At 38.9% G+C, this 15,988-nt stretch overlaps 1 protein-coding gene across 3 annotated transcripts in view; it reads right to left on the reverse strand.

The window, feature by feature from the left end:
* Nucleotides 1-399: 399 nt before the first annotated feature.
* The window catches only part of LOC135464906 (protein arginine N-methyltransferase 2-like), a 28,250-nt gene continuing 12,661 nt past the window's right edge, over nt 400-15,988 (reverse strand). For 2 of the 3 annotated variants that reach the window (XM_064742475.1, XM_064742473.1), the window contains one exon: nt 3,868-4,510. In XM_064742475.1, coding sequence (XP_064598545.1) covers nt 4,297-4,510 — 214 coding nt within the window. In that variant the 3' untranslated portion in view covers nt 3,868-4,296. Of the gene's footprint in view, nt 779-3,867; nt 4,511-15,988 lie in introns of those variants that run through there. The other variant, XM_064742474.1, reaches the window with a different exon arrangement.

Here is a 15,988-nt window from a genome sequence, read left to right on the forward strand (position 1 = left end):
TATATAAAATCATACATGGCTATAATATACAGATACGGTCTTTTCATGAGGCCCAAATTGTTCTATTATATACCATAAATTACATGTAAATGATAAAAGGAAAACAGACCAACTCCAACCGTATTTCCTTCCTGCTTCCAGAGGATACTACTGACATGGATGTTACTTTAGGCAGTGCTCTCCAGCAAAGTGAAAGACAAAGTCGGATTTGCTAGAATTCCTGCAGAGGTAGCTATCAGGTCTCACGAGACCTGGAGGTCACTAACACTGTGTATGGACTAGTCACATGACTGAATTAACCAATCATGGGACAGAATGTAAAGATAGGCTCTCATATCACATAATAATAATAATAATAATAATAATAATAATAATAATATTAAAAATTATTACTGGCTGACATTTATTGGCTGAAGCTGACAAAAAGACAGCAAAAAATTCATACGGTTCTAGTTAAAACTTTAACATCATAATGCACATGCAATCTCAAAATTTCAAGAGATAAATAACACATTTTTGTTGTTATTGCTGAAGCCATAAACCATGAATAGTCGTTAATAATACTTCACTCACCTACACTTGGAGTTTTTTCAACACACAACTCATCTATATTAATAATATGTAACCAGTTTTTACCGAACAATATGATAAATTCATTCATGTATATCTAAACATCATAATGCTGATGTAACAAAATTCATAAATCTTTACCACTCCCATGACATCTTCCACGGGCTCTAGCTCTTTATCTCCATATCTTGTAAGTTTTTTCAACTTCCTGTCAAAAGAGAATAAGGACTGGAGATAAGATAAACCAAAACTGCCTGCAGTTTCACGGCTTCCAAGCAGTCTGCATGAATGGTTTTTAGCTTCTGTTTCGGTAGACCTTTTTGTGATATAAAGTCAATGCTAAACAGTTGTTCAACAACACAGCTTAGCTGGTTTCCTGCATACGCAGTACGCTTTGGGAAATCATGGGCAGATAAGTGGGCAGTTCAAGAACACGTTACTGCTCAGTTACCCTTTAAAGGAAAAGACTTCTAAGAATTCTAAGGTGGACTTTATGGACCATACTATCAGAGTTAGCAACTGTGGCGTTACAGGAAGTTTTTCCAACTCTAATCAGGACACTGAATATTGGAATAACTCTTTTTACCCATTAGTAAAAGATTACTGATTACTAAAGATTCCCCAAAATTCCTTCCTTCTGGTGAACATTAGGAAGAAAGGTGATGTGAGGTCAGAATTGCTAGATATCGTCAGTATGGCTCGTACAGCCAACCTTACTATTCAAATATTTGGATGTCAACATTCTTTCAACAAATCTGAAAAAATCAATGAAAGTGTTTTTACGAATAGTTTTCAGTTGTCTCTATGATAAACCTTACTTCATATTTTAGATTTCTTTTACTTTAAGTCTGGCTAAATGAATTAGCTTAAATGATCTGAAAATAGACTGCAGATTTCATTTTAACCCTTTTAGCAATAATGATCTGAAAATAGGCTGCAGATTTCATTTTAACCCTTTTAGCAATAATGATCTGAAAATAGGCTGCAGATTTCATTTTTAGCACTTTTAGCAGTAACACTATAAACTCGAGCTCAAATATGCTGGGATACCACTTAAAGTGTATACCTTTCCGAGAAAATTACAAGAAAACTGCAAATTTCTAGCTCTCATAGTTTACGATTTACTTGCCATTGAAAATAATTAACTAAAAACTAATTTTTTGAATGTATCACAAAAAATTACAAAAAAAATAACAAATAACAAGAGCAGGTTTGAAGTTATCAGCTCAAAATACACTGATAAGTTATTTCAAAATTCAAAACCTGTCATGTTACATATTCGACCATTGGCAAGCTTCTATGGTTTTGACCACATTTTGGTATCATTGTCTAATTTTATGTAACTAGTATTGTTCTACATGCAAATCATATTTCAGAAGAAACCGTCCACTGGTTCTATGGAAAAAGATGTTTAAAGGTATCGTTGGAAATCGAATTTTGCCGCTCAACTAAGTGACCTAGAAAAACAAACTTTATTCCTTGAAGAAATAATTCAGAACTTTGTTGCCAAATTTCAAGCAGCTGTCATTTTGTAAATTTTAGAAAAAACAAACAAACAAAAAACAACTAAAACCACAGTACGAAATGAATAATTTTCATAGAGTGAGCAAACCTGGAGGCCTAAATTAGACTATTTTGATTTGTTCTTTACAACGTATGTTCTGAATGCTTTTTTGAATCAATGAAAGTATATATACATGAAAACAGATGAGAACAGACTTCGTGAGCTTAATGTGGATCCTTACCTAAGGCGATCCGGCATTACACAAAAATAATCGTAATCAAAATTTTATCAAAAAGAGAAAGCCGTCTGTCAGAGCAATGATCCATTCTTGCACAAGACTAGTTCAAAGTCGTTCTGATTTGTCTTGAATGGTTCGCTGCAGACTGCTTTCAGAACATATTGATTCTTTCATGTACAGCCGCTGGTGAGGATATTCAGGAGGCATACTCCGTCTCTTGACTGAACTCTCTGAGGAAATCTTCATTTGTCTCAGAAATAGACGAAGGAGTCTTGCTAATCAATAGAATCTACTGGATTACCTGGAACCAGTTTCTACAGGCATCATTTATGATGGGATGTGATTTGACAAATGGGCAGTCTGCAGTTCAATCCCAGCTCTCGCACACTGTCTGATTGAAATTTTTGTCATCTGCGGTATTGGGGTTACCACAGGCTCTTAACTGCCTTCCTATTGCTAAGATACAGGAAACGCGGGTTCAAGTATGGGCTCTCACTGCCTGTGAGGCCGATGAATGATGCTCATGTGATCGTCTGTCTTTCACAAGTATGATGAGCCTATATCTGTACTTGGCATGAGGGCACATTTCTCAGTACACTGCCAAATGTCAGCGGTTTACCCTGGGCAGTTCAGTTTTCTCCAGCCGTAAATCCTAAACACCATCTTATATTGTATAAGTTAAAAATTGCCTACAGCATTTAGCAATGATCATGTACGAAAATAAATAAATTTCAGAATTTATCTTCACATTCAGGGCCTTAAGCTTTTTGCTCTAGTTGGCATAGTAGAAAACTTGAGGTGTTGCCAGTGTTATCTATAAATGTCGATGCATTTTATTTATTTATTTGATTGGTGTTTTATGCTGTACTCAAGAATATTTCACTTATACGACGGCGGCCAGCATTATGGTGGGTGGAAACCGGGCAGAACCCGGGGGAAACCCACGACCATCTGCAGGTTACTGGCAGACCTTCCCACATATGGCCGGAGAGGAAGCCAGCATGAGCTGGACTTGAACTCACAGCGACCGCATTGGTGAGAGGCTTCTGGGTCATCACGCTGCGCTAGCTCGCTAACGAAATGAGCCACGGAGGCCCCCTAAGTGATCCAGGTGCTTGTCATTCAATCATTACATACAGCTTACACTCGGTGTGCTGAGGATTGTCACTGCATTTTAGAATTGCAAATGAAATCAAAATCTGATGGTGTATGTGAGAAGTCTGTCAGCAGCCTACGGATGGTCATGGGTTTCCCCAAGTTTCCTCTCAGCATAATGCTTCTGCCATCTTGAGTGCATTGTAAAACACCACTCAAATAAATGAATAAATACACTAGATGTATAAACTAGGCGGCCTGCATTGTGGCCTGAGGAAACTGGGCATACCCCAAGGAAACCCACAACCATCCACAGGTTGCTGCCAGACCTTCACACGTACGGTCGGAGAGAAAGCCAGCATGAGCTGGATATGAACTTCAAGTCACCGCATTCATAAGAGGCTCCTGGGTCATTGCACTGCGCTGGCGTGCTTACCACCTCGGCAACCTCGGCCCTCAACATACACAAACATGCCAGTATAACTCGCCTCTCACCCTGTTAATATATTGGACGCCGTCAAATAATTCTGAAAATTCATGACTGAGACATATTCCTGTTTTATCGCTACTCAGGTTTGATCATGTTGATAAACGGCGTTGAATCGTCCTCATTGATTGATTGACTGATTTCTGTTTCGACCAGGATTTGCAGAAAACATGTGGATAGTTTTGGTTATGTGGACATTTGTTTATTTATTTATTTGACCGGTGTATTACGCTGTACTCAAGAATATTTCACTTAAAAGACGGCGACCAACATTTATGATGGGAGGAAACAGGACAGAGCCTGTGGGGAAACCAACGACCATTCACAATTTGCCTGAAGACAAAGTACGACTGGAGAGGCAGGGAGCATAAACTGGACATGAATTCCCATTGGCCGCACAGGTCAGGTAAACATGTAGTGTACAGGTGTGTTATTCCTTACCTTGGTTTCGTTCGTCAGAACCCCTTGGCTAAGAACAGAAAAGCTCAGGTGAAGTCGTATGTGTCGTCTCAGCTGTGGGTTACGCTGAATTCGCACATGCCCTGAAATTATGTCCCCTGCTGCCACGGTTACAGGTTTGTCCAGCATGAACAAATTCTGTCTCCAATGAGTCAATCTGGTGAAAAAACCAAACCAAGAAACGCTTATCTTTTGATTGACTGATGTTTCATGCTGACTAAAGTACATTTCGGTCGTCATTGGTGCAGGAATATTGAGTGCCTAGAGAAAACCACCTGTCTTTGGCACGTAACTGACCAACTTTCAAACAGGACACAAGATTTTATTTAATACTGTCATGGAATTATCTCCCCTTGGAGAGCATCAGGATCAACAGAGTGTAAATAAAGTTTACAGACAGACAGACAGACAGACAGAAGACGAAAAACGTAATATGATATGGAACAAAAACTAGCGTCGAGCAAGCGGTGGATGCTCTGTATGGGAGCATATAGCTTACAGACAGCTATATTATATACAATTCAATGTTTACTGAATGTAGTTTATACACACAAATGGATTCAGCTTGGATGCAGTGAATTAAATTCCAGCCAATCAAAGTAGCCATAGTTCAACCAATCACATAGCCTGGATGCTGTCTAAAACAGCCAGTAGTTTCACAGTATTTTCAGCCAATAATATTTCAGTAGCAGGGTGTTGCAACTAATAGATGTAGAGTGACCTGATGAGTCTAGGAAAGTTTTCACAGCACATGGTGCAATTAACCAGTTGCAGTCTGCATGTGAGGATCCAACTTGTCTATTGCATTGAGCCAACCCTCCTCCATCCCCTTAGCGCCTCTACTCAGGGAGTATTTCAGAACTAGACTTTCCATTGGAGTCTGGTTCCAGTCTGAATGGCCTTAAGAGCGACCCATTATCAGAAATGCAACTGTTTCATCTGTTTATTCAGAAATTTGCACCACTGCCACTGCTGCTTGTTTGTGGGGTTATTGCTGGACTGGCAAATGTATCCTTTTGAATGTCAAGAATGCTTTAACTAAACACATTGTTAAGAAAAGTAAATGTAAAATGACATAATGCAGCTAATGTGCATATTGACTTTGTGGCAGGCTACAAAAAATTTTCTCATTCAGGCAGATGCAAGTTTAACAAACAACACCAAAACAATGTCTATGCCTGAGTCTAGCCAATTCCAGCCTATAGGGCTGGAATAGTCACTTCCCTGCACTTCTTGGCTGGTTATGGTTTTCAGTTTTACCTCTGACGAGGAAAAAGCTTGTTTTCTTTGTGACCTATTGCCTTATAAATTTGAGACTGAAGTAGTTGGCAGGAATATGTTTTGTTTACATCAGAACAGGTTTTCCTAACCCTATGGTGCCTCTATGTCATCTGCATATACTAAATGGTATTAAAAGACTACAAAACAGGAACACTAAGACAAGACTACCTATAACCTATCAGGTCCTATGTCAAATGCACACCATTTTAAGGAAGGGTTCAAGCGGCTTTTATACTAATCTGTTAATGCAAGCTGCAACAGCTGTGGCGTTCTTTGGCTTTAGAGATGAGCTATCTACAAAGGGAGCCGACTCGAGTCCTAAGTCAAGCATCACCTTAGGTGATCTCAGATGGGCTGATGATCGTAACACTTGTACAATTTGTCTAAAGAAGTCCATAACGGACAGACTTCTCGAAGGCACAGAAATTATTTTTCACAAGTCAGGAGGCATGTCCAGTTACTGTACTTAAGCAGTTTTGTAATCTGAGACAAACACACCATGCATGCGCACATTCATTCCAGCCACTATTCTTGACAGAGCAAGGCAAAGCAATGTCAAGACAGTTTTTTTATCACTCACACCAGTCATATTTTAGCTATGCTAGGTTGACAAGATGATTTATATTCCGTGCACCCATACAGAATAGGAGCAGCCACCAGTTCGGCACACGCTGGTGTGCAGAATCATGTGATTTGAAAGCTGGGTAGGTGGTAGTGTTCGTGTTATATCAGGTATGTCAGGAGTGCAGAGACCGACAGGAAAATGCAGGAAAAACGCATTATCTCAAATGTGTGTTCTTTAAAGGAGAACAAAATTAAATATCAATCAAATACCATTGAAAAGAGTATGCATTTCCTTGCAGGTGCATGACATAAGAAAATTCTAATATGTACCTCACGTTTATAAATTATAAAGTTAGCGCCAAAATCTTCTGTGGGCGACTCCATTTTGCCTAAGAGCTAGTCCTGAAGTCCTCTGTGTCAGAAGGAGAATTGCATTGGAAACCGCCGAAGTGCAGTTCGTACATTTCCGGTAGAACTCTTCTTCCCTGAAGATAGCGAACAGTACAGTTCATTTTCCGCTTGACGATCGGGACACTGGAATGTGTTGGACGTAGGTTCCGAGTTTACACGAACAAGCCGGCAGTTTTAACGACTCTCATTCGCTGAGAGGCAACACACCCCCAGCATAAATTACACGGTGTTAAAGACAGACGATGCGATGAACTCAGCGATTTATGCCATCTTTGCTGTTTTCAGACTTTACCTGTATTGCGAGGAAAAATGGCAAAATTATGCAGCAGGCACCACCAGAAAGAAAAAAATGTGCTCTTTTCAGCCTATAGTGTCATGGTTTTAAGTTTTCTTCTCCTTTAACTGACACCATGCAAATACGTCAGTGATCATTATCATCTGTCACATTAGTCATGCACTCGTATTCGCCAGTTTTGATTTAGTGCAATTTATTTGTACACTGTCATGCATGCATAGAGTTATTGTGTTATTAATAATCAATTTATTACTGATGAATTTTGCTTAAATTCGTTAGAGACATAGCTTTCACTGTAGGCTATAAGGAAGTATACGTCACAGATAATATGTTACTACCCACCGCATGCTATAGCAACGATACTTGCCTGCTGGACTGCTGTCCAGGAAGATTCTAACATGGACAGATGTCTAAGTATTTTTTTTTTTTTTTTTTTTTTTTTTTTTTGATTGGTGTTTTACGCCGTACTCAAGAATATTTCACTTATACGACGGCGGCCAGCATTATGGTGGGTGGAAACCGGGCAGAGCCCGGAGGGGAAACCCACGACCATCCCGCAGGTTGCTGACAGACCTTCCCACGTACGGCCGGAGAGAAATGGCAGCATGAGCTGGTCTTGAACTCACAGCGACCGCATTGGTGAGAGGCTTCTCGGTCATTACGCTGCGCTAGCGCGCTAACCGACTGAGCCACGGAGGCCCCGATGTCTAAGTAATGGCATATTACAAGTGAGTTCCTTAAATGACATCAAATATGTGAACGATCATTATTAATTGTATAATTAGTCAGGCATTAAGTAATGGCATATTACAACTGAATTCCTTAACTGACATCAAATATGTGAACGATCATTATTGATTGTATAATTAGTCAGGCATTAAGTAATGGCATATTACAACTGAATTCCTTAACTGACATCAAATATGTGAACGATCATTATTGATTGTATAATTAGTCAGGCATTAAGTAATGGCATATTACAACTGAATTCCTTAACTGACATCAAATATGTGAACGATCATTATTGTTTGTATAATTAGTCAGGCATTGTCAATCACTACTTTTTGATGCAATGCACATTTACTTGTTTCCCTGTCAAAAATATGCACGGACACATTGAGGCAGTGATCAGGATAGTTTGCTGTCTCTTGTATTGCTTATTGGCGGGAGAACGGTTACGTGAGCAGTTTTTTCACTATACGTTGTAATCTTGAACTGCAGATTGTACCAGGGCCTTTTCTGTATTGAGCATTTTCACAATTAAGTTTCAGTTGTGCTTGCAAATACTCAATGACATTCATATGTAAATCAATTGTATTATTATAAAAGAAAAAAAAATTCTTGGGGTATCGCTACCACTCCTTTGGGGTTAATATTGCACCAAGTATGGTTTCAGCAATATTCTTTACAAGGAAGAAAATTTTTTATCGGTATTACACACTGATATACAATACTGTGAAAGCGCTGTTCAGAGTGTATGATCTTAGACCTCTGTCTGAGCAATAACATGGACCAAGTAATAGCATATTACAAGTGAACCTCTGTTCACAAACAAGAGCAGGGACGGCTGTCCTATACTAACATGTGTACGCGCTGTTCACAAGTCATTGAGTAACAGGGACTGCTGTCCTATACTAACATGTGTACGCGCTGTTCACAAGTCATTTACTAACAGGGATCGCTGTCCTATACTAACATGTGTATGCGCTGTTCACAAGTCATTTACTAACAGGGACCGCTGTCCTACACTAACATGTGTACGCGCTGTTCACAAGTCATTTACTAACAGGGACCGCTGTCCTACACTAACATGTGTACGCGCTGTTCTCAAGTCACTGACTAACAGGGACCGCTGTTCTATACTAACATGTGTACGCGCTGTTCACAAGTCATTGACTAACAGGGATTGCTGTCCTATACTAACATGTGTACTGTCCTATACTAACATGTGTATGCGCTGTTCACAAGTCATTTACTAACAGGGACCGCTGTCCTATACTAACATGTGTATGCGCTGTTCACAAGTCATTGACTAACAGGGACCGCTGTTCTATACTAACATGTGAACGTGCTGTTCACAGTCATTTACTAACATGAACCGCCGAACAAGTTGTTCACAAACTCTTACTCTCATTAGGATGTGGGCCTACCGGAGTTCACTCACAGGATGTGCACTTATATTCATTTTTCAAGTCATGATCATTTTATGCAGGTTGTGAGTTCACATTGTTACTTTTTCAGTTTTGCATGTCGGCTCATGTGTATGTCCATGCCAAATTATTCAACAATAAAAAAGATGTCAGACGTACTTCATTTTGTTTTGTTGTGTATAAATTTCTAAATCACAACCTAATTTCATATGCAATACTTAAAATGCTTTAACAGACTGTAAAACATCAATGAGCTTCCTGTATAAAGTATTTCAGTATCACGCGGCCTGCCTGCCGTGATGACATAGATCAGGAATGCGACCTCAGAGGTCATCGTAACTTTTTAGCTGCTGTTACAATTGCACCTCATACTGCACAAGAACCTCATACTGCACAAGAACCTCATACTGCACAAGAACCTCATACTGCACAAGAACCTCATACTGCACAAGAACCACGTGGGCGTGGTACTACGTCAATGACACAAATGATCAGTGTGAAGAACCTGTTATAATTCATCATTCATCATTATACGTGACTTGAATCTAAAATGTGTCTATTATTACCATCATATTTCTTCCCTCTCATTTTCATAATAATTAATATCCTGAATGATCCTACAAATTTGTTTATTACATTCTATGATTTGCTCTAGACATTAATAACCAATGTTACTGTATTTTGGGGAAAAAAAAATATCGTACTGGCTCTATTATCGCAACATATTTGCAATTATAGTGCTATTGCCACATCTTCATCTGGGTATTTTCATCAGCTCATTGAAATCAAACACTTGTAACACTCAGTAAGCAAAAAATAACATGATGCACTGTTTCATACTCATAGTCACAGGGTGGGGGGAGGGGACTGTTTTAGGGAGCTACTGTTGGGCTCCGATGGCTGAGTGGTTAGCCTGCCAGCAGGACGCAATGACCCATGCATGCCAGGAACCTCTCACTCAAGTGGTTGTTGTGAGTTCAAGTCTAGCTCATGATAGCTACCTCTCTGGTCCTGCCTAAGGATGGTTGTGGGTTTCCCTGGCTTCCTCTTGCCATAAAGCTGGCAGCTGCTGTATAACTGACATATTCTTGAGTACGGCATACAACACCAAACAAGTTAATAAATCACAGCGATACTTGGTTCATCACTATAATGATGAAACAAAGGCATCTCCATATAAACTTTAAATTTACACAAGGTTTATTCGAAATACTGTATTTCAAATTACCTTTAGCTTTTTTTCAAGCGAAAATACGGCCACTAAAAAGCGTTTCTTTTAGAAGTTTGAATAATTTCTTATCACAAAAAGCATCAAATTGTCATGTTCAAGGCTTTTAGATGTTTATGTTTCTGAAAGTGTTTTATTACTTACCGAACTTAAGGTGAAATACAGTGAAAGTTTTTTTTCAGATGATAAAGATCCTGAGAGAGGACTGATAGATCATCAGGCTTAACATATCAAATTTATGTTGAGATGCCGTTACTTCTTTATTATTAATTACCAACATGCTTCAGCACAGTTTACCCTGTATCCTGTAACTACTAAACCGTACAATTAAGAAATTATAACAGACCTTATTCCAGGAAAAGACAACCAAAGATAAGACAATTGGAACTTTAGGACCTGCCAGTCACATGGCAAATGGAATAACAGACAATGCTATCATCAGGCTTAATGATCAATGTATAATAAATTACATGTATTTTAAACAAAGTGAAGCAGTTCTTCATATACCATCACCTGAAATGAAAAGCAATGACGTGTAATAATCTTTCTTAATCTTTGAGAGATCCTGCCCACAAAGATTACGCAACTGACGATCACACATACATATCTAGACAGGCCCCAGGGGAAAATCAATATGCCCCTATACCCCCAAGGTAATTGATTAATATTTTCATTGACATATTTTCTGTATGCAGATGATGTTACCCTCATTCCTCAGCCTCTTCACATATTTTTCAGTGCAATTTACATGCATTTTTAATTTCATTTTGGAGACAAAACTACATTGGATGGAGTAGCCAATTTCAGGGCTTCACAAAAAGTGTATCAGTCGTCACAGAATAATGCATTTCGAATAAGTTTGAATAAACACCTTTTGCAAACATGCAAAAAGGTGGAAGAATTACGGTATGAGACAGGGACATTTTACTTGGTGTATTTGATTCCCCATGAGTATCTCTTAAACAACGTGTCCGCTTCGGGACCGGTAGATTCATGATCAATCCTTGATCGAGTCACACCTAAGACTTTAAAAGAGGAAGTAGTAACTTCCTCGCTCAGCGTTCAGCATGAAGGGGATAGTGCAACGACTGGTTGACCCGTATCAGTATAATGGCTTGGGCGGTGCGGCTTACTTGCCTTCGGTAAGTCGTCTGAGTGAAGCAGCACTAAATAAAAGAGCTGTGGAAATCCGTCCTGCAACAGGGAGGCACACGTACATGCACCCTAATGATTCCTTCGTCGTCATATGACTGAAAAATTGTTGAGTATGACGTTAAACCCCAAGCACTCACTCTTGAACGTGTGCCACACTTCAGTACCCCCCCCCCCCCCTCCACACACACACACAGTACAGTCATGGAACCATGCCAGGTAGATAGGGTTTCTCATACTAGTTAACCTCAGGTGAGATTACACCAGGAGGCAGGTTTGTTGTTATACTGCCATGGTGAAACACCAACAAATGACTACGATTGCCTCTCAGACATGTCAACTTAATAATTCAACTGCCAAGCAGCAGAGAAATTTATTAGCGCCATGTTTACTGCTGGAGGCTTAAAACATTTTCTACCAACACACGAAAGACAGGCTACTGAAACCCCTGACATCATGGGCAGATCTGTTTTGTAAAAATCGCACTAGAGAAGCCAGAGAAGTGTAACTCTAGTCAAGTTTTTTCCAGCTCTCTGGTATTTTGAAGGCACATTAATTCAGGAGGAGGTCTAGACATGAAGCCCCATAAAAACTTTTGGTTGGTGTTTTATGCTCTACTAAAGATTCGTGCACTTGTGTGGTAGTGCTCAGGTTTATGAATTGAGGAAAAACGAGCCCTGGGGAAACAGGGCTGCAGGGCAGGGGCGGTGGTGTGACAGGTACCAAACATCAAAAGTAGCAAAGAAAATGAGCCAAGAGTAGACCCAAGCACATGATCTCAAAGGTAAAGGGCCTGTCAACTACAGGGTACAGATATTTTGTCCTCACAAGGTCTTTGCCTTGTAAAAGAGCTGTGATCTAACTTCAATGAAAGTAAACATTGTATTTCACCAAAGGATTAGCTTATAAAAACAACTTCACTTTCAAATGCACATGAAGTCCTCAAAGTGATATCTTTCAGTTTAATTGACAAGAAATTAACACACACAAGAAAACCCCTCTCTTGAGTGGCTCTATAAGGTGCACGAATCAATGAGAATCAAGCAAAATCTTTATTTATTTGATTGGTGTTTTATGCTGTACTCAAGAATATTTCACTGATACGCCGGTGGCCAGCATTATGGTGGGAGGAAACCCACGACCACCTGCAGGTTGTTGCCAGACCTTCTCGAGCAAAATACATCCCTCAGTAATGTACTAAAGAATTGTAACATAAAGCACAACATTCAATCCCACTGGGGTTTAAGGTGATTGACTCAACAATTTTGTTTATCTATGACCAACAGTGTCCAAGGGCAACAACTCAAACAAACTTGTCTAAACATGCACAACAGGTAAAATATGACAAAGGTCTTGTGACCTGACCTTTGTCATTTGACCTCTAATCTTCGGTCAGGTTTCAGGTATGGACATGTGAACAAAGGACTGAGTGTTTGAAGAGCAGTTTAAATTCGATCTGTAAGACAGGAGAAGCAGGCCAAAATAAGACAAATGTTTGTTTAACAGTAATTCTGAAAACCTGAAGTATGATTTAAATTTATTTGTAACAATATCTTTGAATTATTTTAAGAACTGTCAACATGATCAATGATTGCACAAAATTTGATCAAAATTTAACACTATCCTCAACCTTTTCGCATATGAACAAGCAACTTGCAATTTATGCACATTTTTTTTATTCCACTTTGAAGACAAAATTACATTACATTCAGGGCTATACAAAAAGTACAATTTTATCAGTCAGCACAGATTAATGCCTTCAGCAAATGTCTGAAAAAAAAAAACCCCACCTTGTCAACATGCGAAACGAATGGTATTACAGTAATTGAAGTTGCTGCACAGAAAGACATGACCACTGACGTTCATGAAATTCACTAATTAGGCAAAATTTATGCACAGATCAATTGGACTAGTTTTTCAAACTTCACCTATGACCTATGGCTTGAATGCCTCCATTTATCAACCAGACAAACAAATCACACGAATTACTGCTTGAAAAATTGGACAGATATTTTTACGTATATCATTACAAAACAAGAAATGCCTAAGTTTCATTATCAAAATTTATTTTTTAACAATATTGTTCCTAAAACTGGAAAAATTAAGTAAATAGATTTAAATATATATTTTTTTATATCGTGAGGGTTATAGGGGCAGAGTGAATGCTGATATTACAGTCTTAAATGATCAAGTGACATTGATCATGTAGTTTATGTTAGTTCATGAGTTTATTTATTTATTTATTTGATTGGTGTTTTACACCATACTCAAGAATATTTCACTTCTTCGACTGTAGCCAGCATTATGGTGGAAGAAAACCAGGAATAACCCTGGGAAAACCCACGACCACCCACAGGTTGCTAACGGACCTTCCCGTATAGTAAAACTGAGTTGACCCATGAGCTTTTCAAATGTCTGCTGGTGCAAACTCCACACAGGCAATTGATCACTATATTTATTGCGAAATTCAGAACCTGAAGGCGGGGGCATGGGCAGTTCAAACCGATGTTTGGGAATTGTGCAATGTCACTAATGGATATTGTGAAATCTGGCACATTGGCCAGATATCTGTGGGGCGGGTAGTTTAGAAGCCAGCTTGAGTATGACCTTTGGGCAATCTCCTGGATGTGATATCAAAGTGGTGGGATAAGAGTGATAAAGGTTAATCTGTCCTGTACACACTGCACATGTAGCTTTAGTGGACGTGAAAGTGACAATCCAGGTAAACATGTGCAGACATGTTGTCTTAAATGTGCAGACCACTTCTAACCATTATTAAGGAGACTTCATTCTTATGGCAGGGGTTTGAATATATGTAATTTGGATAAATCCAACAAAACTGCTTTCACATTTGTAACATTATTCATTTGTTCAGGGGTATCCTACAGAAACTCCCTGGGTCGGTATAAAAGTACACGTGGGGGGGGGGGGGGGGCACGGGGTCTCTGGCTGAGGGAGTAAGCAAGCATGGTAGCATGGCACAAAGACCAAGAAGTCTCCCACCAATGCAATCGCTGTGAGTTCAAGTCCAGCTCATGTTGGATTCCTCTCTGGTCCTATGTGGGAAGGCCTGCCAGCAACTCAGCTCTGTCCTGTTTCCTCCCACCATAATGCTGGTCGCCGTGGTATAAGTGAAACATTCTTGGGTACAGCATAAAAACACCAATCAAATAAATAAAAGTACACATGGAGATCTGACTTGATTTATGGAACAACTTGCTTTTTTTTTAAACGCAGATAATTCAGATTGAGGCATAAATGATACTCTTCTTTTTTTCCCCCTATAATAATGCCTCTCCTAATACAACATGGGTATACATAATATGGACTAAAAATTCAACTGCTGATGGGCATCCTATGGAGCCTCCTTACACCACAATAACCTCAAGGCTGGATTTATAAAACAAACTCACTGTTAATTTTAAACACGAATATTTTAAATTGAGCTATAGTTTATACCTTTGTTTATCTTCTCATTTAATAATGACTTTCTTATTGAACGGATTTGAATATATATAATGTGGCTAAAATAATATTCAACTGCTGAAATGTACCCTATGGAACCTCAGTACATCACTAAGATACACATGCACTTCTGACTGGATCTATAAAACATAACTCTCTGAAGGAGAACTCGTGGACATCGTGGACATCGTGCGATCTGACCTCTACGTGCCTTGAGCAGGAGTGTGCATAAAAGTTTTTTGTTGAAAATATATCTTGTGGGATAAATAAATTTCAGTCGGCACAGTCAAACTTTTTGTTGGAAAACTCAACGTGGGTACCACTAATATGGTATTTGTTCTCTTACTTGTTTTGTATCTTAAGGAAGTATATAAGTGGGATGAATCAGCTAGTTTGGCATAAGAGATTTGATAAAGGTATAAAAATTTTTTTTTTTTTTTTTTTAGCATATTTAAACCCGTTGGTTCACTTGGATCTATGAACCCTGTTCAACAGTATTCAATCTATCAACTTTGTACAAAAACTTGACACCTACTTGAATCTGCATAATGTTTATAAAAACCATGTCTAAATTTACATACACCTACATGTAGTGAGATAAAATAGTCCACTGTGGCCAGTTAATTGTTCAATACTGTACTTATGAAGTTAGCTTATAACCTTGTGAGTCTGAGTACAAGTGTACTTAAAAGTCCAGCTTACAATTAGAAAATGTATCTATACCTGTATCTGCTCTACAATATTTAGCACAAATATTTTTCCATACAGCTCGACTTCATTCAATGGTGTTGAAATTTTTTTTTAAAATACCACCCCCCTCCCCCCACCACATTCTCCTTCACAAGAGCTATTTTTACAGGTCAGACTTCAGAAAGTCAGGAAACAACCTGGGAAACTTCACAAAGCCGTACATGATACACAAAGCCCACTTCACAATCTGAACATGTAATAGCTCTTTTCTGGGTAGAAAACAAGTCCGTACATGTTCATACATGTAGTTTTGAGCTTCTAGGTTCCTCGCAATGAGCAGGAAATGATAAATAACATGGAGGCTAAATGGGCGAAATGCTAATTTTTGCTGATTACTAA

Source organism: Liolophura sinensis, chromosome 4, assembly GCF_032854445.1.
Source record: "Liolophura sinensis isolate JHLJ2023 chromosome 4, CUHK_Ljap_v2, whole genome shotgun sequence".
In the NCBI taxonomy this organism is placed as follows: Eukaryota; Metazoa; Mollusca; class Polyplacophora; order Chitonida; family Chitonidae; genus Liolophura; species Liolophura sinensis.